The sequence below is a fragment of the Hetaerina americana genome, unplaced genomic scaffold, assembly GCF_022747635.1.
Source record: "Hetaerina americana unplaced genomic scaffold, ioHetAmer1.1.p SCAF_37, whole genome shotgun sequence".
In the NCBI taxonomy this organism is placed as follows: domain Eukaryota; kingdom Metazoa; phylum Arthropoda; class Insecta; order Odonata; family Calopterygidae; genus Hetaerina; species Hetaerina americana.
The window spans coordinates 236,705-263,208 of NW_027286952.1; the positions used below are offsets into that span (position 1 = coordinate 236,705).

General features: G+C 39.9%; 1 protein-coding gene across 3 annotated transcripts in view; it reads right to left on the minus strand.

Annotated features, from left to right (window-relative positions):
- Positions 1-26,504, minus strand: part of hfw (leucine-rich repeat domain-containing protein hfw) — a 30,341-nt gene extending 3,837 nt beyond the window's left edge. Inside the window, exons 1-6 of one of the 3 annotated variants that reach the window (XM_071589372.1) lie at positions 26,377-26,504; positions 21,573-22,265; positions 16,978-17,267; positions 12,237-12,398; positions 8,350-8,508; positions 5,181-5,294 (exon numbers count right to left, since the gene is read on the minus strand). In XM_071589372.1, coding sequence (XP_071445473.1) covers positions 5,181-5,294; positions 8,350-8,508; positions 12,237-12,398; positions 16,978-17,267; positions 21,573-22,215 — 1,368 coding nt within the window. In that variant the 5' untranslated portion in view covers positions 22,216-22,265; positions 26,377-26,504. Of the gene's footprint in view, positions 1-5,180; positions 5,295-6,960; positions 7,218-8,349; positions 8,509-12,236; positions 12,399-16,977; positions 17,268-21,572; positions 22,266-26,077; positions 26,351-26,376 lie in introns of those variants that run through there. The other 2 variants (XM_071589371.1, XM_071589373.1) reach the window with 2 other exon arrangements.

Here is a 26,504-nt window from a genome sequence, read left to right on the forward strand (position 1 = left end):
TGACAAATCAACACTAAAATGCATAGTGTATGCATTTTAGTGTTGATTTGAGTCGCCAGCATCTCACTTTAGAGCAATCTGAGGTAAGCAGCCATCACATTTATGATTATTTTGGTAAGTTCTCATGAGTTGTCATAACATAACTTTTTTTAATTACTGCATAATAAGATTGAATCCTACTTGGACATCCCAAGAATAAAATCAATGAACACTACATGGAAATATACTTTTACAAGATGTCACTTATCACATCATTCAGGGGAAGAGTTGTAATAGCTGCAGCATTTCTCATTAGAATTCTGATGCAGGATCTCCAGGTTTGATTCTCATTTCCCAATTCCAATACAATTTTCATTTCTTTCAAAAATCATTCAATCCCAATTAATAAAACGTATTCGAGTGCATGCAGAGCATCAAGAGAATCTGTGAGCAATAATAATACCATTGGAAGATGTTTCTTTAGGGCACCAGACAATGCAATGGCATGTGGCCCGTTCCTGTCACCAGAGCTTGACGGCCTCCACTGGATACGTTGATTGATTCTGATTCCCAGTACGTGATTTTTCCTGTGTCTGATTTCTCTATCGTTTCTTTAAGCTATTACATTTGAAGTGAGATCAGTTTAATGCCACCATTTACATCGTGTATTATGTAGCAAAAGAGCTTTAATGAGTGGGGAGTGCAAATGCCCAGTCATCCTGCCTTCCCTGCTCTTTAGAGCCCAAAGGTCAGTCGACGCACCCATGGCTCCTGCCCCCCATATCCTTCCAGAGGTGGGTGCATCGTGCATGTACATCGAGGGAGAGATCTTTCAATCGGAGATTCAAAAGGAAAACAATAGCCTCAAGTATCTTCATTATTTAAATCATATAACACACCGTGGAACCTTGCTTAATGGAGCACCTCGCACTTTGAGTAGTTTGCATAACAAGCCAAAAACATTTGAAAAAAGACTTGCTGGAACAGCACCATTTAGCATAATGAGTGACAAGGAGGGAAGTGCTGAATTCTGCATTTCACTTTTTGTTTAGCACTCGTTCCGCTACCATCTCGTGATCAGATATTTTCCCAACCTTGTGTTTAGACATATTACACTTGATTTTTTTGTGCAAAGAGTAATAACCCTTGGAAAAACGCCAGCATAGAAAAATATGCAAGAAGATTTGCACTAGCCTCAGGAACCAGAACAATGCCATGGCATCATTTGTGATCAGGCGAAAGTGACATTTGCTGACCTCATTAACACCAAGATCATCAATGGCTGAAGTGGTATTTAAGGATAGTTGGATAAGTTTACGAGAAGAAACAGCATCAATGGCATTGTGAGGCAATCTCAAAGGCAGCAGAGAAATTAATCAATGACTTCAAGAAGGAGGTAGAGTCTGAGGGTTGTCTGCTGCAACAGGTTTTTCATTGTGACGAGACGGGTGTCTTCCGGAAGAAGATGCCAAAGCAAACCTACACAACAGCAGAGGCCAATTACAAGCAGCCATTTGAAAATAAAACCATTGCTTACCATTCAGAAACACCAAGAGCCTTCAATGGAGTCTCCGAAAGTGAGAAGAGTTTAATAGTAACTTTAATTTAATGTTTATGACACCAATTTAATGATTGCATTGCAAATTAAGATTCTTATTCAATTCTAAATGTGATAGCTTCAATTTTTATTACTTCATCTATTCCAGTTTGGTTCATTCCATGATAGAAGAAAAAATAAAGATGATCCATCACGCAAAACAATGTATACATAATTTGCTTGAATCAAGCTTTAATTAAATTTTTTTGAAATAAAGAAAATTATTTTTTCAGCATGGAATGCATTATCGTATTTTACATTAATTTATAACAGAAAATTGCTTTGCTTAACAAGTGTGTCTCATCATGAGTAGGATTCTCGAGTGAATTATGCTCATTAAGCAAGGAGTCAAAAATTTATTTACCATGTGGAAGTTGATTAAAATTATGTTCTCTAGGGAACAAAATTATGAGCATATTAAACATTACTCATAGATACATATGCATTATAGTCCACTTTAGAGCAATCTGAGGTAAGCAGTCATCATATTTATGATTACTTTGGTAAGTTCTCATAATTTGTCATGACATAACTTTTTTTTAATTACTGCATAATAAGATTGAATCCTACTTGGACATCCGAAGTGCAATATCTTTCAGAGTACCTTCACATAAGACAAGATGTGAAGCACTCTCAAATTAGATACCAGGCACAAAATTACATTTACTACTCGCCAGATTATGAGAGATGCCAACAGTTGAGATTACATTAACCTATTTCCTATCCCTCCAGGATCCCCTAAAAAAATTATTAAAAAACCTGAAGAATTTTAGATTGCTAATTATGTCTGTGTGGATATCTGCACACATCAATAAGTTGTTTCTATTGCCCATTCGGTACATTTCCTTAACCGCTTGCCTTTCTTTTCGCAAAAGGTTTATTCCCATCAGTAAAAGTTGATAAAATTTCTGCTTTCAAAGCAAAGACTTCACAAAATGAAAACCAAATCACGGTAACAATAACAATCAAATACAACTTCTGAATATCTTTCATACCTTTCTATTTAAGTTAATTAATGTCACATGATCTAAATTTGTTGGTCAAAGATACAATTATCATTTTGTTTTTGTAAACATGCACTTTGAAAATTAACTGAGGCCTATTTGGCAGGTTTATTAGAGATTCAATGCACTGTTTGCTCTTGACCAATGGCAAGTTATGGCAAACATACTGCACTTAATAACCTTGACTTTACATTGCCCGTTCAACAATCCTTTAGAAAATCCATTAGATTGCACTCGTAGAGGGGAAAATGTTTGCTTAGAAAGAGTCCCCTCTCACTAGACTGTGGCTAGTTTCAGCTCCATCCATGACAAGATTTCATTTTCATGCTTGATTTAAGCAAAAAACTTTTGTTCAAAAATGGAATTTGAGTTTCATACAGTGATAAAATAATTCTATTTGAAAGGCCATAAGAGATGAAAGGTGAGTTTGATGAAGCTCATGGCCCGCTGTTTACGACAGTTTACAACTGGTTAAAGGAGTTTAAATGTGGCCGTACTTTCAAAAATGATAAAACATCCTTTGGGATGTTCAGTGGGAGTGACTTCCTCTGAAACAAAGTCCACCAAATGGTTCCAACCTGATTGGTCCAAATCCAACGAGGTTTTCAATGACTGACAACTCGAAGTTAGCTAATAGTTGAGGTGGCAAGCATCTCACAAGGTAGAGTGTGTTTTCAATTTGCACACAAAATATGTTGTCAAGGAAATCTCGACTAGTTGGGTGCCATTTTTGCTCTCGGTGGAGAATGAACGCATTCATGGGATAGACTCGGAGGCTGGTCGGGTACTTTTCCACCACTCTCATGTTGAGTTCCTAAGTCAACAGACAGAGGAACAGTCGGAACTGTGAATTTCTAAAGGCAATCTGGCTACAAGGCAGGTGAAGACTGTGAAATCAGCTGACGAGGTCATGTTTATTTGAGATGCATGCGGAATCATCTTCATCGATTACTGGCAAAAAGGAAAATTGATAAATGGAGAGTATTATGCATTTTTATTGCACCAGTTGAGTGAAGAAATCAAGAGAAAACATACTCATTTAGCAAATAAAAAATTCCCTTCCTTGAAAATAATGCATGTGCAATTCCAATGGCAAAAAATGTGGAATTAAAGTTTGGATTAGTTGCAGCATCCACTCTAGTCACCGCACTTAACTCCAGGAGAATTTTTATTATTTCCAAACTTAAAAAAACGGCTCCATGGAAAACAATTCACATCGAACAAGGCCATCACCAACACAAGATGCCTATTTTGAGGACCTTCCAAAATCCTACTTTCTGGATGGCCCAAAGAAGTTGGAGGAATGCTGAGAAAGATGTATCAAGCTAAAAGGGGATTTATGATGAAAAATAAAAGAATGCACCCAAAATAATGTTTTGGTATTTTTACCCAAGGACTTATTGAATGACACATATATATTCCTGACTTTATTTCCAAGATCTGGAACATATTCACTCAGTGACTTTTAATTGCAGTTAAAGGGAACACTAATTTTAGTAGATTATTCCAAGAAGGAGGTTAATAGCAGAACTTGAGAGATGAATGATTCGTTTATCTATTGATATGGCTAATCATCAAGGTCAGCTTAATTTGATAACATGAGCACTACTAATATATACTATTTTTGCTTAACTTAAATGACAAATCTCTCAAAATTTTCTGGTTGCGGGAGGTGGTGACCAAGAGCTAAGGTCATTTGTTCCATTAGGGATTGGCAGGTAGGGTTGGACTATTCAGGATAAAGGGTGAGGAGGGGTGCAGTGAAGCCCTGCTTACCCTATTTATGGATGGCACCACTCAGGGGAGCGGTACACTACACTCCACTCTTTCACGCCTTTCATTCTTTCACTTCAGCACACAAATCCACTAAGCACCTTCAGTAGGGATCAGATGCCACTCAAATGTCCCACCACCACCAGGTTTTGAACCTGGGCCCTCAGGGTGGGAAGTCAGTACATTAGCCACCACATCATCCCAATCACCTTAACTTCAGGTTTTCAATTGGGAAAGAATGAGACATGTCACAATGAGGGAATGCCAGCAGAAGTTAGGAAATTAAACAGGAACCAAAGTTCCTCCGTCCGCCTTTGCTCGGTCAGCCTTCAATCAAGTAACTGACCCCCCGGCCTCCAAGCCCCTGCCCCACAGGCTCCAGCAGCCATTATGGACACACGTGCACTTCTTGCGACTGGATTTTCTTTCTTTAATTTAATGTGCATTTCATTTTAAAGTGCATGGCCGTAAATACACAATCCCACACCTTTAGCCTCGGACAGAGACACTTGGGAAAATTAAGAGAGCAGCCATTCAGTGAGAAAAATGTTGCCACAAAACTTGCGGACAAGGGTTTAGATGCCCAAAATATGTGAGTTTGCCTTGCTTATTAGTCTTAGTGTCCAGCAGCATGTCCCGTGATCAAGCCATCATTTGTATCACTGAACTGCCACTGAGTCATTTAAACATAAGCAGCAAAAATAAACATACTAGTGGGACTTTTCGAGTTTTGGTGGAAGCACAATTTCAGTGGTAGAATATAAATGAAGGCATGGGTGAATGGGGCAAGAGTGGTTTTTAAGTGACATAAAAGAAAAACCACTTACCTTCAGTACGCTGTAGGTATTGCAGTCACAATGGTATTCATTCCTTCCCAATTTCAAATATCGGATGAACTTGGATTCTCGATTAAACATTCTAATAAGTATGTACATTGGTAGCTGGGAAAAGAAATAAATCCATATATCAAAGTTTGTAAGTAAATGGTGGTTTCCATTAATTACACAAGAGAATGCCTTACCCAGTAAGCCAGGACAAGTGTGTGGCAAAGAGTGTTAGATCACCAGCCATCGGGGTGATTGTTCGTTACCCAAACTGGCTTTCATTTGACAAATTCAACATGACATATTATTTGCGATTCTTTGTTGCAGAGTTTAATACTTTGTGCATAGTTTTAAAAAATGACTCAGAGGAAAAATCCATAAAAGGAACACCACAAAATTACAAATAACAGTGGAAATGAAAAGTAATGCCATTGAAAAGCAAGAGCAAGGAGTGAGCTTGGCTGATCTAGTACACACGTCAACAATTGGCCTTTCCTTCAAGCACAAGGGCAAAATTGAGGAGATTGATGCTTCCATGAGAGTGAATATGAATCTCTAGACGAGATGGGTCTCTTCTGGAAGAAGATACTGAAGGGAACCTATGCTTCTAAATGTAACTGTAGAAGAGAACGCATTGCCCAGGCCACAAGCCAATGAGGGGTCATCTCATTCTTCCCAAAAGGTGAGCAGCGACTAGGAAATTAAACCCCTGCTTGTTCAACATCCAGAAAGTCCACGAGCCTCATCAAGTCCCAAACGGCAGGCTAAATGTGATGCAGAGAGCATGGGAAAATGTCGCACCCACCACCGCCACTTCTGTATTGGGGCAATACCTCATACCATGCGTATGACGTGTTGCCCTATTACAGAAGTGGCGGTGCATGCCAGAAATTTATTCAATGATAACTTTGAGTCACATATTTATGAAATTTTTAAGCCTTGGCAAAACCAAATGCCCCTTGACTGTTTTATAGAAAAGGAATGGGATACGTATAAATAATAATTAACTATTTATTTTGATTTATTTTATAAATTGATACCCAATTACTTCATTCTGCAACAGAAGAAGAGGCTAACTTGATTCACATTCATAAACAATGTATATATATATATATATATATATATATATATATATATATATACATATATATATATATACACATATACATATATATATATATATATATATATATATATATATATATATATACATATATACATATACACACATATATATATATATATATATATATATACATACATATATACATATACATATATATATATACATATACATATATATAATATGTATATATGTGTATATATATGTATATATATATGTATATATGTGTATATATATATGTGTATATACATATAGATATAGATATATATATATATACATATATATAATATGTATATATGTGTATATATATGTATATATATATATATATATATATATATATGTATATATATATATATATATATATATATATATATATATATATATATATATATATATATATATATATATATGTGTGTGTGTGTGTGTGTGTATATATATACATGTGTATATATATATAAATTTCCTTGAATAAATCTAGGATATAATCATTTTTTTTCAGCATGGAACGCATTATCATATTTTACATTGATGTATATGTAAAAAGTTGTTTCACAAAATGAATATTTCACTTTATGAGAAAGATCGCGGAAGGATCTATTATTTATCATTGGTAGTAGTTGTATTTAGGGGAGGCGACCGACAGCTCAGGTCATTTGCACCATAGGGGATAGACAGGAAAGGATGGAGGGTGGAGAGAAACCCGGCGCCGGCATTAGCCTACTCTTTACGAAAGGCGCCAAGGGGTCCGCAGCTTAACGTCCCATCTGACGGACAGCGTACTCACTCAAAGTGCCCTCCAGAAAGCAACTCAAGTAAGGATCGAGATACCTCTAAAGAATATTCAACATCACTGGGATTTGAACCCGGACCCTCAGGGTGGGAAGCAAGTACGTTATCCCCCGCACCATCTCGATCTCCTTATCGTTGGTTCATCCAAAGAAATTAGAGAATATCAAGATATACAGGAAATATAGATATTTTACGTCTAGGCGAGGTGAGATGGAACAATAGCGGGGATTACTAGAGTAATAGTTATTGAGTAATATACAGTAGAGGGGATTATAGGGGTTGCCATAATATTGGAAAAAAAGGTAGGAAGAAGCACAGCCAACATAGAGCAAGCAACAGAGAGAATATTACCAGTACAGAAGGGAGCAGAACTGGCGAGCTTGGTTAATGTTCAGGTATACATGCCACCGAGCAACCATAAGGAAGAAGAGGTCGATGAGGTATACAATCAGTTGAAGGATATAATAGAATGTGTTCCTACCGAGAAACATTTGATAGTGATGGGGGATTGGAATGCGACAATAGGCAAGGGAAGAGATGGAAGTGTGGTTTAGAAATAAAGAATGACTGTGGGGAGGAAGCAATTGAGGCCTATAGAGACAGAATTTATTATTATTAAATATTTACTATGATTTGGTCAAAACAATACAATGCATGGATAAATGGTGGACAGAAAAGAAGAATTTACAGATATCAGTCATACTATATTATGGTAGCCACATATTTAGGAACATTGTAATTGATTCATGTCATTTATCATTTAAACAAGAAACCATCTTTGCAATTATTCTAGAGGTACTATGTATAAAAAGAATTAAGACCCACATTATTTGTTAAATTGTTAAAAATCAAAAGCACTTGCATAAGATTTGATCATATGTAGCATTGGAAAAGAAAATTATTTGTCAGTTCTATACCACACCACACAAAACTTAAATAAACTCATGAGACAATATGAAAAACTTATTGCAAAGATTAAATTATGAAAACGAAAAGAATCCAAAAAAAATTATGCATAACACTAAAAGACTATTTATTAAGCCAAGAGCTTTTGATCAGAAAAAGTGACATATTTCCATACTCAGCCAGTCAAAAATGGCCGACCAATCCATGAACTTGTTCATCTATTTGCAATGGAAATTTACATTTTGACATCACCAGAAATGGAAAGAATAAAATAGTCAGTGCTAGGGCTAACCTAATCATCACATCAGGGGTAGTACTGTTCCCCCGTGCACCAGACAATGCACCAGAACTTACATTTGTCAGTTTGTTTCCACTGAGGAAGAGATGCTGGAAGTTGTCCAGGAAGTCCGATCCCTCCAGCACCTCAATTGAAGTTATCTCATTGTTGTCAGCAAAAAAGTCACGAATTTTACTGTAATACCCGTTTCTCGCCAATCGCTCAAGACTAGTAATCTGTAAAGTGAAATGACAACCTATTACTCCAATAATAGGGGAAGTTCTGTATTTCCTGGCCCATGGCATAACCTGTGATCTTTCACTTTACAATTTACAAAAAATACTTGGATCAGACAATGAGGGATCAAAGTATTTTGATGTGAACAATTAATACGAAGAAAATTAAATGGCTACATGATAAAATTCACATCGACACATATTTCAACATTTATTTGTCATATATATTATTATTAGGTAATCTACCGGTTAAGGTAGGTTTTTTGGATGGACTAATTAAATAATTTGTGACCCCCATCGAAACACAACATCCTACTCTACATCAGGACCCTCTTCAGCTCCGAGTACTTTCTTCCTCCCTTCGTCCCATCCAACATCCCTATCCTGTTCCTTCCATTTCCTCGTCTGCCTATCATTCTTCCCTCTACTACAGTCTTCAACATCCCACTGCCGGTCAATACCCCCTTATCCACTTTTCCTGCCTCCATAGGATTGCTCCCAACAAAACCCTCTCTTCACCCACCATACCAAGTACTTCCTCATTTGTTTTCTTCTCCGTCCATTTCACCTTCTCCATTCTTCTCCACACCCACATTTCAAAAGCCTCCAGTCTATGTCTATCCTCCTGCTTCAATGACCACGTTTCCGCACCGTACATAGCTACGCTCCATATCAAAGTTTTTACGAGTCTTTTCTTAACATCCTTACTCAACGTCCCCGTCATCAACTCCCTCCTCTTTGTGAAAGCCTCTTTGCCTAGCGCAATTCTTCTCCTTACGTCCCTACTACTTTGACCGTGTTGGTCCAAGACACTACCGAGATACGTAAACTGTTCTACCTGCTCTAGTTTTTGCCCTCCTATTTTAATATATTCTATTGTTTCAGGCTTCACTTCGTAGAAGTATATAATACCCATACTAAAAAGAAAGACTCGTACTTTTCCACAGATTTTATTATACGGTAAAATGCGTTTCACCGACTTGCGGCATCATCAGGTACAAATTTGCAAAACTGTTTCGCAAATTTGTACCTGATGATGCCGCAAGTCGGTGAAACGCGTTGTACCGTATAATAAAATCTGTGGAAAAGTACGAGTCTTTCTTTTTAGTATGGATCCTATTTTAATGTTTAGCTTAGCCTTTTTCTTTCTAGAAAATCGCATAACCTTTGTTTTATTAATATTGATTCTCATCCCATACCTGTCACACTGAATTTCCAATTCACTCAGCAATGCTTGTAAACCCCTTGACTGACTGACAAACTAAAGCTTGGTCATCAGCGAACCTAACTGATTTTACGAATTCCCCGCCCACTTCTTTCCTACCTCCAGTTCTTCCCATGCCTCTTTAATCATTTCCTCTGCATACAGGTTGAACAGCAATGGTGATAATGGGCAACCCTGCCTTACACCTCTTCCTAACACTGCCCATCCGGACTGCCCGTTCCCCGCCCACACCTGAGCAGTCTGAGACATGTACAGGTTGCGGATTAGCCTCCTTCCCCTCCAATCTATTCCTATTTTCTGCAATATACTCATTAGTTTTTCCCAGTTCACTCTATCAAACGCTTTTTCGAAATCTACGAAACAGGCAAATACCTCCTGGTTGTGTTCTATATTCCTCTCGATTAATAATCTCATTACTGCAATGGCATCACGCATACCTCTCCCCTTCCTAAACCCAAACTGATCATCCCCTAAGTAATCATTTGCCCTACTCTCTATCCTTTTGTTTATGATCCTGAGAACAACTTTAGCTGCGTGGGATATAAAACGTATTGTCCTATGGTCCTCACATGATGTAGCCTTTACCTTTTTCGGAATAGGAACTAAACCTGATCTCACAAAGTCTTCCGGCCAGATTCCTTCCTCATAAATACTACGGATCAGCCCATATAGCCTCTTCCTCCCACATTTTCCTAAACATTTCAGTAGTCCCGCAGGAATGTTATCCACCCCCACGGACTTATTTAGTTCCATCTCCCTTAATGCCCTTTCTATCTCATCATCTAGTATGCCTGGACCTAACCTATCTTCCTCTACGTCATGTTCCTTTTCAATGTCTAACTTTGTTGGTCTAAGTCCTTTACTATACAGTTCTTCTATGTATTCTTTCCATCTCTCTTGGATCTTTCCTGTGTCAACTATTACCTTACCCATCTTATCTCTAGCATAGATTTCCCTTTCTTACTTCCCGATAAAGATTTAACTTTGCTGTACAGCGTAGCAATTTCACCCTTCCTCTGCAGACTTTCCATATCTATTCATCGTATAACACCAGAAATTCAACATCACTGCAGCTTAATCATTTCCTCAGTTATTTTTAATGGGAATTGCCACTTTCCTCTTACACAATATGCCATCTTCACTTCCAACATGCACACTGCTAAATCCACGTTTTGATAAATACATTATCATAGTCTTACTTTCAAGTTCCCACCATGACTTTTGTCAATCACAAACACTGGAAATCAACTGCCATTTCATTCTTCCCATCGGTATGACGCCATGGGCCTTGCATCCTTAAGCCTTATAACAGTTCTTTCATATTCAAGTGGCAGCTTTTGTATTTTTGTAGATCTAGTACATGCTTCATGAATATCTCGCACCATGATGTTGTCCAGAAAAGTAGGCATTCTTATTGAGTACATTTTATTTTCTTGCCTCAATTGAAATCATTTTTGTTGGAACAGTAATCCCATGCTTCCTCTGATTATATTATCCCCAATGGACAGAGATTCTCTTCAAACAAAGAACTAATGACCAAATCAGAAAGATATTTTGCAGGCCTGAAGGAATCTTATTTTCAAGATACGATCAAGACATTGGAACATTGCTGGATCAAGTGCATTGGTGTACAGGGAGACTACATTGAAAAATGGAAAAGTTTCACTGAGGCAAGTTATTTATTTCTTTTCATTTCGAGAAATTTTCAAATGACCCTCTGATAGAAGGCAACGCATCTTCTATGATTCACCTGATGATGACTTTGTAAGTCAAAACCTAGGTCGTGCACAATAACATCTAAGTGGAAGAACAAAGTAATTTCTTTTTCAGTTCACTCCATGTACTTGCTGTTTTTGTTAATAGTTATATTTATTATCTAATTATTTATTCCATCTAATCATTAATCCCTCGATTCCATTTCATTTTCACAAGAGCATATACCAAAGTATTTTTTCTCAGATTATTTTGCTTCACTCCACAAAAGAATATAACCACCAATCATTGAGTCCTTGGCTGAAATGAGCCATTGCCTCCCACAGATCCAAGTTCAAATTTCAAGTCCCTATATTCTAACTGGTTCAGTCTTCTTCTCTGCTGCTTCTGTTGCATACACTTCCGCTCAGCAAGGATTGCACGAGATGGCAACTGCAGATGCCTCTCCCACTGCTATGCATGACTCTCCCACAGCCCAGTGCTCCAAGTCCAGTAGTTGCCAGGACTCATTCTCATAATTTTTCCATTATAAATTTGTAGGATAAATAATTGGGGTGGTTTCCCGTACATCTGGCTACAGAGATGCTTGACACCACGGCGAAATATTTATCACGCACTGAACATCTTGACAGAAATGAAACAAACCCTTAGTTTTGGCATGCCGTCACTCATAATTAAACATCAGGTGATGATATTTGCCACTCGCCAGCGCACAAAATATTTCAGTGATGATGATTAAGAGATACAATGAAGGGAGCAGGGGAGGTGGGCTGAGGAGGACTCGACTTACCTTGTTGTTTGTGACATTGAGTGAGGTTGTGTGCTTCGGCAGTACGTTGGGCAGCTCCGTGAGGCCACGACCCGAGCAGTCCACTGCCACAGAGAAGTCAGACTGCTCAAAGCGATTCAAGGAGCACACACACATATACCCCTGGCCACTTGGACACTCCAACTGATGCACATCCAAAAACATAAGAGAACTATTTACGACCCTCCAAATCCCACTCCTCTCCTCAAGAATTACATACTAAATTTTCTCAAAAAATCCCCTTGTGTCCATGTGAAAGATTTTGTCCATATAGTGCTAATACAATCACTGCTATTATTACAGAGAAATCTCTATGATAGGGTGTTTTTTCAAAATTACAGGTTTTTTATTCAAGTTATCCAAGCTTAAAATCAGATAGGTTTAGAAGGTCCAAGGCATTTCAATCATATACTAATTTAGCAGAAAGACCCTTGAGGAAAAATGGGTACTAATGAGCAACAATTTGAAATATAAAATTAAGATAAATTAAAATAAATGTTACCTGGTTTTATGTAAAAGTAACAATAAACAGTGGAAAACATTACACAGGTTTTAACACACGCTTTTATTTCAAAATTTAAATAATGCTGGACAAGATTGGTTGGCTAGCATTATGAATATAATACCATGTGCCCTAACATAATTACAGTTCCTGAAGGATAGGAATCATAATTATTGCACGCCTGCGGGAGGCAAAAGTTATGGAAGGCAACTCAACACACACCCAGTATGCAAGGCATCATCCTCATTTGCGAATAGAGGATGCTACGCAACAGACTCAGTCTGGAATGAGAGAGAGAGAGATGGCTTTTGAAGAAGGGGGGCAGGATGTGAATCCGGGATTGCACAGATTGGAGAGGAAGATATTTTTCTGACGCATCGCACACTCAAAACATAGTCAACAAAATGTCTATGAACATTGATAAGTGTTCCGGGTCAATTGATCTTTGAAAACATACAGTGTATAAACAAGTATATTTAGAACTTTGTAAAAAAAGTTTTAGAAACAATTTTTTCCGGACATGAGCGTACGCGGCACCATGCAGGCTCGGGGGTTTGGCCTTGAGCACAATCTCCAAGTGCCAATCACCCACGAGTGCTCATTCAGGCGAGATCATGTTTTTAGCACACCCCTGTCAAGTGATTCCGTGCAACTGCAAAATGCAGCAAACAATCGAACAGCAGTGTGCCATCAAATTTGGTGCTGGACGGGGGAAATCTGGTGCGGAGGCATTGGGCATGATTTGCCAAGTGTTCAAGGATGGAAAATGTCACAAAATGCCGTTTTTAAGTGGCACAAGCTCTTCAAAGATGGCAAAGAGAGTGCAGAGTACAAGCTACTTGCTGGACAGCCGTCGACATCAAGAACCAAAAACAACTAGCAATATGCACATGAAGTGCTGAATTCAGACCACTGGCATGATCACAGATTGTATTGATAAGATGAGGATGCAAACCATTATCACTGAAAATTTGGCAATGCCAAAGACCCGTGCCACACTCATCCCAAAGGTCTTGAGCACTCGAGGCTCCATGGTAACCAACCACTTGACAAAAAACGGTATCGCGATGATTCCCCAACCCCCAACAGTTCAAACGTGGCACCAGCAGACTATTTTCCATTCCCAAAAGTGAAATTCTCTCTCAAAGAACAACATCATGGGACCCTAAGTGCCGTCAAAGAAGCTTTCATGCATACCCTTAAGGACCTTCCGGAATCCACCAACCAGGGAGCTTTCAAGTCATGAAAAAGCCACGGGCAATAGTGTACGGTAAGGTATAGGTAAGATGCTCAAGGGGTGTACTTGCCAGAATTTGAGGCATTGTGACAATATCTGAACTAAATCCATTTAACCTAAACATTCCCTGATACTTTTGATACAAACCTTGTATTTTCATGCATTGGATAATTCTAAAAATTAATGTTTTTCGTTTGAGGGCAAATGAAATACACATACGTATGAATGTGATTTACAGTTATCTCAGATCTGGAGTGCAGATGAAGTGGGTTTACACTGTCGAGTCTCAGATGGGTAACCTTTATCGACCAAAAGAGAACTTTTGTTCCCTCCAAAAGGCAGGACCCGTTGGCCGAATGGGCACTTGGGGGACCACTTGGGTTTTCCTTATCACATTCTTCTTTTACAAGGCTGCCTGGAGTGCCTAATGACTGTTTACTTTTCATCACTTGGCATCTTTGATGCACTGAGTGGCCTCTCACCTTATCTCACGGGCATCATATTGCATGAACATCACTTTGTGTTCCAGCCATTCTTCGCATTAATTCTGCTAGGCCAGGAGTTTCTCCCTTCTCCCTAGTGCAGATGCTACTTTCAGGGAGAGAAGTTCTTTCTGAGTGGTCCCAATGGTGTAAGAGTTCGACCAGTTTTTTTTGGAGTCGTTGGAATTCAATTATGCCTTTTGGTGTTCATTGGTAGGAAATTTTTATTCAAAATAGTCTCAGAAATAGATTTATTTATAATTATTTTCTAAGCCTGAAACAAGTGGAAAAAGCACTCCCCTCTCTTCAATGGATCCCAAGCAAAAATTGTGGGAGAGAGAAATTAGGGAAGAACTTTCAGCAGACTGATTCTGACGCACACGTCACTGATGAGAGTGACTTCTCCACCAAAAAGGACAGCATCATCGACGATAATACAGAGCAGAATGTGTCAAAGGGTTGGATTGAAAAGCCCAGGACCCACGCTTCCCAAGGCGGATTCCATTTTCCTGGGGGTGAAAGAGGTATGAACCAAGCAGATTCTCCTAATATCACCGAAAATCCTCACCTATGGTTGTTTTTCCTGTATTGCCAAGCAGTCATACATCTACTGGTCGAAGAAACAAACAGAAGGATACCACACTCAGTTCCTTCACAAACAAGAGAGAGCTTTGTCTACTGAAGTCAAACTGAAATGTGTAAATTTTTGGCAATTATAACTCAAACGGGACATGGCATACGAGACTCATTCAAATATTATTGGATGCCTACAGAACAGGTTTTCACACCTTTAAATGGCAATATCATGACGTGTGATCAGATTCCTACACATTCTTAGTTTTTTTACATTACGAATAATGACAACAAATCAAATAGGGATGAAGAAAATTATTGATAGGCTATGGAAGATCAGGGATCTTTTTGAGATAGTAAATGAAAATTATGTAAAAGTTTATAGACCATCAGCATATCTTGCAGTGGACGAAATAACAGTCCTTTTCAAGGAGAGAGTTATTTTCGAACGGTATATTCTAAAGGATGAAGGGAGGAAGAAGGTACTCAGAGATGAAGAGGGACCTGATGTAGATTAGGATGTTGTATTTTGCTAGGAGTCACAAAATATTTATTTAGGAGCTGTGTCCATCCAAAAACCTACCTTAACCGGTAGATTACCAAATAATAATAATATACTCTAAAGAAACATAAGAGGCTCGTGATAAAAATCTATAAGCTATGCCCCTCCGTGGGATAGACATGACCTTGGGAAAGACAGAATAAATGGCACAGAAGAAATGACAGCCACCCACGTGACTGTGAAATTGACAAGAAGAGTCGAAGGGAGAGGCCATAAACTCATCTTGGACAATTGTTTTTCCTCTCCCAAGCTCTTCGATGGCCCAAAGAAAATAAAAATGAAATGCTTTGGGTGCTGTTAGATCGAATTGCAGTGGCATGCCTGAAGATTTTCCAAATAAGAGATTAAAACTAGAAGGTGGGGATATAAAAGTAAGGACCAGAGGATTGCAATGGTGCGGAGAGGCAAAAGAGAGGCTGACCAAAACGGATGATGCACCAGAAGAGGGAAACTTTTGTGATGACCAAGGGAAAAGATTATAACAAGCACCTGGGATGCACGGACAAATCCAGTGGGAGGGCTAATCAGTCTTAGAACATGGAAATGGACAAAGAAGCTATTCTTACACCTTCTCAATTTGACTGTCTTGAAAACGAGGATTGCCTAGACATGCGTTGGGAGCATATTGAGTCTTGGGGAGTTCCATTTGACTCTATTTATAAATCTTTTGGAGGGGAGCCATTCAAATTCATCGCCCTCGAGGTCCTCCCTCTCCCGTATAAACAAATGTCGTTCGCCTGGAGGTGACAGATGACGAACATTGGGCCGAACAGGGAAGAGAAGCCAGATACTGCCTTTACTCCCTTCGAGGCAAAGAAACACCCACTGTTTTCCATCGCTCAAAGTGCAACGTAGCACTCCGTGTTAACACTTGTCGTAGGATTTACCACACAAAAACAAACATAGGATAAAAGCTCATTTGTAGAGAAAGGGCCTGCAGGTTAAAACCATGAGAAAACCAAAATGTTGTATAATCTCATAATTTATAGTAAATTTTGAAAAAATTATTTTAATTTAAAAAAATTGTACAGCAAAAAATTTTGTGCAATAGTGAAAACAAAATTTAATAAAAATGCATGTATTTTTACACTATTATGCCTTTTAAGAAATTGCCTGATTATTCAAAATTAAATACTCAGAAAAATTCCAGCCAGCAGGATCGTCAGTGTGAATTGAAATGCCAGAATAAATATGCGAGAGAGAGAGAGGCATCATTTTGGCAACATTGGCCCGAAAGGAAAACAGGAAGAGCCTCAGAAGAGATGATGCGTTGTATGTTCACCTAGCACTCAACAACCATCGACGCACTGCCACGGCACATGCAAAATGATGCCAACCAAGAGACTGTCTCCTTTCGTTCCGCTCACCTTGATGATGTGCTCAATCTTGTCAAGTGGGATGCGCTCCGCCCAGCGGAACCAGAGGTCTTTCATCAAAGTGATGCAATAAGTGCGCTCCTTGTTGTGGAACAGCACCGCAGGTTGCGCCTCTCCCCGGTCCACGGGGGGGGGGAACGCAGCCACCCCACGGCCAACTCCATCGTGAGGGGCAGACGACTCATTCGAGAGGACTGTGGGAGGGGAGAGGGCACCAATCGATGCCGAGGCATTCCAAGACATTGCTTCCTTGATCCCAGAGCAGAGAAGCCTCTCGTTCCCTGGAAAAGAAAGAATCCTTGCAAATAAGAGGAGCAAGGCCCATCCAAAGTATTGGATGGAGGGAGTTTTGCATGACTGTGTGCGCTGCTGGGGTGTAATTTTCCGTGTTGTTTTTTGCATGTGGTATTTTTCGTTTTTACGGTTGGTGACCTAACACCCCCCGCCACACGCCCTTGCGGCGGCTTGCGGGGTATTATGTAGATGTGGATGAAGGCCAATGGCTCACATCACAGCTGGTTCTCCTGGATGCATATTTGCATACTTACACTCATTAATAGCACTAATCGGAAAAATAATTTGTTTCTTCATTTAATGTGGACCAATCATGCCTAGGTGGAGTAAGGGCTTCTGATTTCTTCCACAATTTATTATTTTTATCTGAAACTAACCATCTGAGGTCAGTTTTGGATGGACACAAGCTACCAAATGGTACGGCAACAATTCTCTTGTCCCTCCAAAACACACACAACCTGACATCCAACGCTACCAAAAATCCTCTTCACCTCCATAATCTTCCTTCCTCTATTCATTCTGTCCAACATTCAAGGCTTGTATGAAAAGCATCGATGACAATTTTTCCCTGATGTGTGCGTGCAGTGCCAAATTCAGACCAATGACTTAGTGCGAGCATGATCAGAGATTGTATTGGCATTGACAAGATGACAATGCACGCCATTATCACTGGAAATTTGGCAATTCAAAAGATCTGCACTGAACTAGTCCCGAAGGTCTTCATGGATGACCAATAGCAGAGCTGAGTGTGTCTGCTGGCGAAGACCTCCTGCAATGACATCGCGATGATTACCCAACCCTCTCACAGTCCCGACTGGGCATCAGCACACCATTTCCTATTCCCTATAAAAGTGAAATCTTCCCTCAAAGGACATCACCATGGGACCCAAAATGCCATCAAAGAAGCTTGCACTCTTACCCTGAAGGACCTTCTAGAATCAATCCATCAGGGAGCCTTCGAGTCCTGGAAAAGCCACTGGCAATAGTGCGTCGGCACTCAAGGGATGTCTTTGCAAGAATTTTGAGGCATTGTAGCAATATCTGATATAAAACTATTTTGCCTAAACTTTTCCCAGTACTTTTTATGCAAAAACCATGTATTTCCTGTGCCAGTCCCTTCCTGTATCTTACACACGCCCCTTCCTTGTTTGCCAACCATTCTCTCCTCTATCACAGTCTTCAACATCCCATCGCCAATCAGAATCGCTGCATCCATCTTTTAGGATTCTCCTTAGGATTTCTCCAATCAATCCCCTCTCACCATTCCCAGCACTTCCTCATATGTTTCCCTTACCGCCCACTTCACCTTCTCCATCCTTCTCCACAACCACGTTTCAAATGCCCCCAATCTATGCCCATCATCCTGCTTCAATGATCACGTGGCCCAGTCATACATAAATATACTCCACATAAAAGTTTAGACGAGTCTTTTCTCAACTTCCTTACTAGTACATCTCAAGACTGCTCAGGGTGAGTGGAGTACGGAGACTGGATGTGCAGTGTTAGGAAGAGGATTACATCAAGGTTGTCCATTCTCACCATCTGTTGTGAGAGAAGGTGCACAGGAAAAGGCAAGCAAACAAGAAAGTCCAAGTGGGGGAGGAGAAGGGACCGTTGGGAGAAATCATAAGGATGTAAGAAATATGGATTCAGAGTAGAGTATGCCAAGGCATATTAGACTGGCAAATAGACCTTGGAGCTAATGACCAGGTCCGGGTAACGCTGCTGGGCTCCCTCAGCTCCCATCTACCTACATGCTAACTGCCCACCACCGCCATGATATGTGGCAGGAGTTTTACATCCATGAAATTAAGGCTTAATTTTTGATACCACATGCGTGGGACAGCAAAAATTAATTCTTAATTTGATTAATTTCTTAAGTTTTAGTTGGAATATATTTTTGTAAAATTTCTGGCTATTTTTTGTATCATGTGGAAACTTAGTCAATGAATCAAGATGATTGGCATAGATTGGAGGCTCTTGAAATGTGGGTGTGGAGAAGGATGAAAAGAAAGAATATTTCTCATGCAATAGCTAGAAGGAAGGGAAAACAAAGAAGGAAGTGCTCAACTCAAATCTAAAGTTCAATTTCTAATCAACTCTCACACTGGATCCATCATCAATGACAAAAAATAGATCACATCAGCCCTCATTCGTGGCAAATAAGAGTGGCTGGCAACAACAATTAGACAAAGTATCTTTCCAAGAAACTGTAGGAGATGCCGCAAGAGTAACTTTTTGATGGAGTCATCTGCTAATATGCATTACAATGCAGCAATTTCAGAGTGAACAAATCATTTGCCTTGACAGGGATTCGAACCTGGATCCCTCGATGTCCAGTCGAGTGCTTTAGCCAGTTAAGCCATCGAGGCCTCGATAGCTTAACTGGCTAAATCACTCCGCTGGTCATAGAGGGATCCAGGTTCGAATCCCCGTCAAGGCAAATGATTTGTACACTCTGAAATTGCTGCATTGTAACAAGTATCTTCACCCAATGGTTATCAACAAGAGACCAGATTACCTGCTTGATAAGTTTGTTAATCATCCTTTACAGAGATTATTGGCCATGAAGCCTCAATGGCCTTTTCTACTCTCCCTCCCATAAAACAACGGCCCACCACAAATCATTCAGTGTCACAGCAATTAACCCTCAAGAACACCCTCCCCAACCACCCATTCTGACTATAAATCAAATCAATCTACGGATTTTGAGCATATTCATTTGAACTTAAACTGAGTGCTGTAGCTTTTTTTCAATTCTTTCAAAGGAGATCATAATATAAATTTGAGTGTGAATTTTGCTAATTTCTTGTGTTCTACCTGTACTATTGCACACGTATGTTCATCATGTCCTTTACAAAGATAAATGAGAAATTAAGATTTCCTAAGTTACCTATCAATAACGACATAAAATGAATCATGCACATTCTTCCCTTGAACAACATGTGTCATTCTTTGTATTGCATATTATGTTTTCATTATAAGGTGGCTCTGCCACAACGCAACCATGAAATGTATCATTATTATTATTATTATTATAATGGTGGTATAGATAGATAGATGGGATATACTGGAAGTAATACTATTAAAAAGGAGGAGAAGGAGGTAAGAGCAATATTTTAACAAACCAAATCAAGCCACCTTCACCACCACACCAACGACCATTTGAACTCGCTTCAACAAAGTTGAGCATGTTAACTGCACTGTGCTCTTTGCCAAGCAGTATGCAGAGGAAAAACATGCAGGAATTTTGAAACTTGGGCAAAGGAGAACAAGGAATGCTTCAATGACAAAAACTACTCACATCTTAGCAAAACACCTCACAGAAGACATCAAAACTATTGCTTTCACGCGCATTTTGCAAAGACAGGGACCATAGATGAAAACAGAGCAGATTTCACAACATATGGACTTTGATGAATGAGCAGCTGTACCTCTCCCGCTCTGCCTTTAGCCACTCCAATGCCACCATCCCTCTTCTAGCCCCCAACTTCCTTGCCCCCTCCCCCCAATGCGAAGCCCCACACTTACTCAAGAATGCCCAAGGACCACAAGGTTCCCTACCATCTCTCAGCCCCCCCCCCCTCTTCTCGGTCCCACACATAGTTACATACATGTTAGCTCTTTGTGTATCATTAGTCACCCGAAGATATCACTCTGTAAGGATTCCTGGTCATGAAATAAATAAGTTTATTGGGGTAAACAAAAAATTTTGCTTTTTCCAATGTTATTATCACGTAGTCCCACAAAGAACACCCCAAAACAGTTTCATTTCTACTTATGGATATTTTTCAATATATTAGTAAAGATTCCATATAGACCAAAATCACAGGTCCACATAGTTGATTCATAACAAAGTCACGGCAGATCATAGAGGTAGACCAGAGTTCAAGATAATCTCAGAGACAATCTATGATTTGGAACATCTTGAACTATTTTGAACGTCTGAGCTTTTGTGGCTCTGAGAGCAGCCTCCGAGGAAAACCGACGAGTGTTGATCGGAGGGATTCAAGACGCTGGCGCGGGGCAGAAGGGACAAAGAAAATGGGCAGGGCATCGGGCGGAGGGGAGGACGACTGCTCCGGAGGAAGAGCAGAGAAAGTGACTGGAGATGCTGAGAGTGGGAAAAATGGGAGGAGTAAGTGGGAGAGAGGAAAGGGACTTTTATTTTGAGAGACTTCAAAGAAAAAGCATAAAAATGAAAATGTAGCAACATTTTAAATTTTCATCCTGCTACAGACACAATACGACAGCAGGGTCTGGTATTTTGAGCTGCCCACGGCAAAACTCACCCGACACGTCCACCCAGAGCGATTTGTCGCCGGGCACCCTCGGAGGGAGATCTGGGAGGTGTGTTATGTTGTTGTGGGAGAGGTCGAGGGCTTGGAGCTGGCCGAGTCCCGTCAGTGCCTTCGCGGGAAGGTCGCCCATCCCATTTCTGCTGAGGTTCAAGCATGCCACAGTTGAAGCCAAGGTAGCCAGTGGACCACGCCTCATATCATCGAGGGGAACCACAGTGTGCGTCATGGCAAGCGAAGAGAGCATGGGAAGTGGCGACAGTTCGTCCAGGGCCCGCGCCAAACCCTGCAGAGTAGAGTTTCGAATGTGCAAGGCCACGGTGCCCCCAGCCGCAGTGGTCGCGACGGCATTCCCACTCATGGCACACTTCACCCCCATCCACAGCTGAGTGGCATCCACCAGGTGGCAGCACAGGATGGGGACATGGGGGACGGTGGATGGCAAATCCCCAGGCGCCAGGGTGCAGGGGCAGGGATCCCCAGGCAAAGGGCAGGAGTCCCCTGGGATGCTGATGCACTCCCGTGGATGTGGCGCCACCATGGGTGCAGGGCTGGTCACCAACATGGATGATACATGGTGGGCATAGAGCAGCAGGCAGAAGAGGTCAAAGCGGATGCAAGGCATGCTCAATGCCATCCCTCCGCAATCTTTCGTCACTCATCCAATTCTGCGTCACAAGACCCACTCTGCAAAGGCCCAAGGCTCATTAAAAACAAGTGCACATTGAGGACAAAAAATGCAAGTGGCTATCAATGTGTAAAAGAATTATTCCTGTGATGTAGCGCCAATTGAAATAAGAGGACCAAGAGGAGGAACTTCTGGTGCAGAGTGCAAAGTGTCACCTTTCAAAGAATGTAATTTTGGATTTGTACAGAATTGAATTAAATGTAATTAATAATTGGCATGCATGATTGCAATAAAATGCACAAAATATTTCATGTACCCACTTCTGCCCTCCTCAGGACCTTGATGTTGAAATTGCACGCTTTCAGGTCTTAAAGGATGGATTACTATGGCTGGACTTAAGCTTTCATTACTTAAAATAATTAACGGTTCTACCTTTACTCCAACAAAATTATTTCTCAAATCCTAAAATAGGTCCTAAGAAGGCTGAAGATGGTGTGGCATTAGTGAGTCTCCCTTCACTTTTATTGTACGGTGAAGTCTACCCCAAAAAGCACTTAGTTGATGAGAAAATTAAATTAAAATTAGGGGAGGAACAAGAGAAGCTATTTTTGGTCTCATACTAATCACAGCGCAGAACATACAGACAAATCAGCTGATATTGATGCACCTTTCGATAGTTGAGAAAGAGGATTGGAGCATATTGCTATGGCTCTCACACCAAAAGAAATTGAAATTAACTGCATTGGTAGAAAATTACATAAACTGTACAGTGGAATCTCACTTAACGAGTACCTCCCATAGCGAGTAATTTGCATCGCAAGCAAAAATATTGTGCCCGAGAAAGACTCCCGTAGCAAGCGGCATGTCGCTTATCAAGTGACGAAGAGGGAGATCGCTGAATTGATTCCGCACCGGCTGTTTACGTTAGGGTTAGGCACAGTTCTGCCAGCATCATATGACCACACATTAGTCCAAGCTTGTGTTCAGGCATATTATTAGTGATTTGTGACTCGTGCAAAGTTTAATAATATTTTGAGCATAGTTTTAAAAATGTCCCCAAAGAAAAAGCCACAAGAAGACAGCCATAAGAGAGTAAAATGAACCAGAGAAATGGCGGATGAAATCATCGAAAATTAAGAACAAAGTGAGAGTGCTGCTGATTTAGCACGTACACAACAATCGGTCGGCATCAATGATTTGCAATATCCTCAAGAACAAGGAAAAAATAATGCAACAGATGCTTCACAGGGAGTGACAAGAATATCTATTCAATGGTTATGTATTCTCAAAGATGTTGAAAGGATGCTTCTCATAGAGATAAAGGGAAAGCAAATGCAAGACTATTAAGGAGAACATCATTTGTGAGAAGGCGAAAGTGATTTTCATCACTGACCTCGTTAAGAAAACGCCAGGACCATCAAAGGACAAAAAAAGAAGCATTTAAAGGGAATTGTACACGGCTTGTGAAGTTTAAGAGAAGAACTGTTGTCATCCATGGCATTGTAGGCATGGTAAAGCAGCAAACTCTGACTCAAAGGCAGAGGATTTCGTCGGTGACTTCAAGAAACTCTGCCTTGGACACCGCTCCATTACTCCAGCCTATCGACCAGCAGGTTACTTCTAACTTTAGAAAGCTCCACACTAAAGCATTTATCAAGCATTGTTATGAAGGGACTGAAAGGATCAACAATCATTGTTGACTTAAGGGAGAAATCCTAAGGAAGCAGGGAAGATGGATGCAGAACATTTAGACAGGCAATGGGATGTAGAAATTTCCACACGTGGTTCTGCCTTTGTGTGTACCTCTACCTCAGCCAATTCTCGACATTTTTCCATCAACCTGACTTAAAACAGAGCTGTTACTCCTCTCCCTGCCACCAACTCAAACTGTCCCTCACCAATCTCCACCTCCTGCCTTTCCCAGATCTTCATCATATGTTACATTACTGTTATTCCTTTATAGTTACTGCAATCTCATTAATCACATTTTCCTCTATAGACAGGTATCAGTATGCTACTTCTCCACTCAATTCGCAAACTTTTCCGCTCACATAATTTTCCAATTTCATCGCACAGTGCCTCAATCCCATCCCCACCAACACTTTCCTTAAGCGCTATCTCATCCCCTCCTATCACTCTCCCATATTTATCTTTCTTAGTGCATATTCCACCTCTTTCCTTCCTACAAACTGTCTTAAACCACCCCCTCATTTGCCTCTCCATCTGCACACCTCTCCCTAGGATTTTCCTCATTCAATGGTCTTTTTCAAACATATTTCCTCAATATTTTATTGATTCTGTAATAAGAAGCCTTGTCTCTGGCTCTTGCGTATCCTTAGCAACCATCTTAACTCTTCTCTTCCAAGTGCTCCTTCCACAGCCTTTGTCCTTGCCCCAGCTTTCTGCCTTTCCCTTTCAGCTTTCTCTTCTGCGATGTCACATTACTCGGCTTCCACTTGGCTTGCCTTCAAGTTCATATTTGCCCTTATTTTATTCCCTTATCCACTCCCATCATTACACGACCAAGTCGTCTCCTCATTCCTTTCCCAATGTTATGCACCAAACACCATTTCTACAATTTTCCACACAATATAGTAATAACAACTATAATTCACGGCATTGTCAAATCCATCACTGCAGGACTACATTGTGCTGCTACACTTTCCCCATTTGTAACAGTCTAGCTCTTCGCCTAATTTAGATGTTACCCACGGTGTATCATAAAGTCAATCTAGCTCCTTTTCCCCACTCAAGTAACTAGGTGTTCCACCTTATTTTCGAAAAATGTATTACAAATATCTCCATTTCTTTCACTATGACTGCACCGTCCGTGCGCCCTTCTTTTTCCACTCTAACATGTTCATTTGGAACATCACTTAATGTCACTCTTTTGCTATTCGATGCATCTGTTAATACTCCAAGTTCTCTCTCTCCAACAATTTCACTTCCATCTTTGGCCCACGCAGGAGAGCAAATCCACAAAATATCTTAGATAATCTTCCTATTAATTTAATCGCCAAAATATTATCTTAATGGTGTAACTTTGGCAAGGAGAAAACTGAGGTGAAATCAACAAAATCAATCATTGGTCCAAAAATTCAATTGACTAGGTAGCAGGATAATCAGCGATGACAGCATGAAAAACAGCATAATATCCACGCAATTTTTCAACGATGCTTTTTTCAACTATACGAACCATAATCCTTTTATTACTAATTCTTTCTTCCTATTCGTAGGATTGAAATATTTGGGAAAGGTGACCCGCAAAATGAGATTCTAGACAACTTCGATGCCCTGAATATCTGGTAGCCTATTACTTTTAGTTTAAACACATGAGTGTACATGAACTTCAGTCAAATAATGAGACATCGCGTATCTTTATGTTTATTTGATACCATTGGTATTTTGGTAAAAACGGGATATATGTGCTAAGAAATCATATCATAAAGAAAATAAGCAATTCCAGAAATTATGTTCAACATATAGATGGTCACCTTATCTTTACTGAAACACTAGTATTTCCGGCACAAAAAGACATACGTAAATGGCAATATATCCCTTAAAATTCTTATCTATGATACTTCGTGAGTCGTCCAAAATAGTTACGAAAACGAAATTTATATGAATCTTCAAATTTGGATCTCACTTCATGACATTCAAATCATCGAATTACACTCATAGTTAAACTTCCTTAACAAAACATTCAAGGTGCACAACAACATTATTTCCCTCTTGATTTCTTCCAATAAATATTTAATATGGCATCTAGTGTGAGGTATAAACGGTGAACAAATCTTCAGATAACAAAAGAAATTAATCAGTATCAACAAATTACGAGTAACACGTACAATCGCAATTTGTACTAACTCACCAATTTGAGAAAATTCATCGGTCTAGGAACAATATTGTCCCTCAAAAAACATAATTATGTTCATTTACAAATCACTTAAATCCAATCTTGCATTAATATCCCAAACAAAATACCAAACTGAAAACCTGCATTTTCAAACCAAAAGATGTGCGTGACTGGCACAAGTGAAATTTCGAGAACACGGCGAAATAAACTAACGCCACTAAACAACAACAAGCATTCTCATGATCGGCAAGCACCAAAAAGCTCGAGGATCAGCAAATTACCGCTTTTACGTGTAGAAATAATGCGACACATACCATCGACCGTCGGCATTTAGCCGTCGAGGTGTCGTCAGAGCACAACTTCCGAGACTATTATTACTCCTGCTGTCATTTAGCCTGATATCACCGACATTTAACCTGGTATCCACCCTTATCATCCCGGA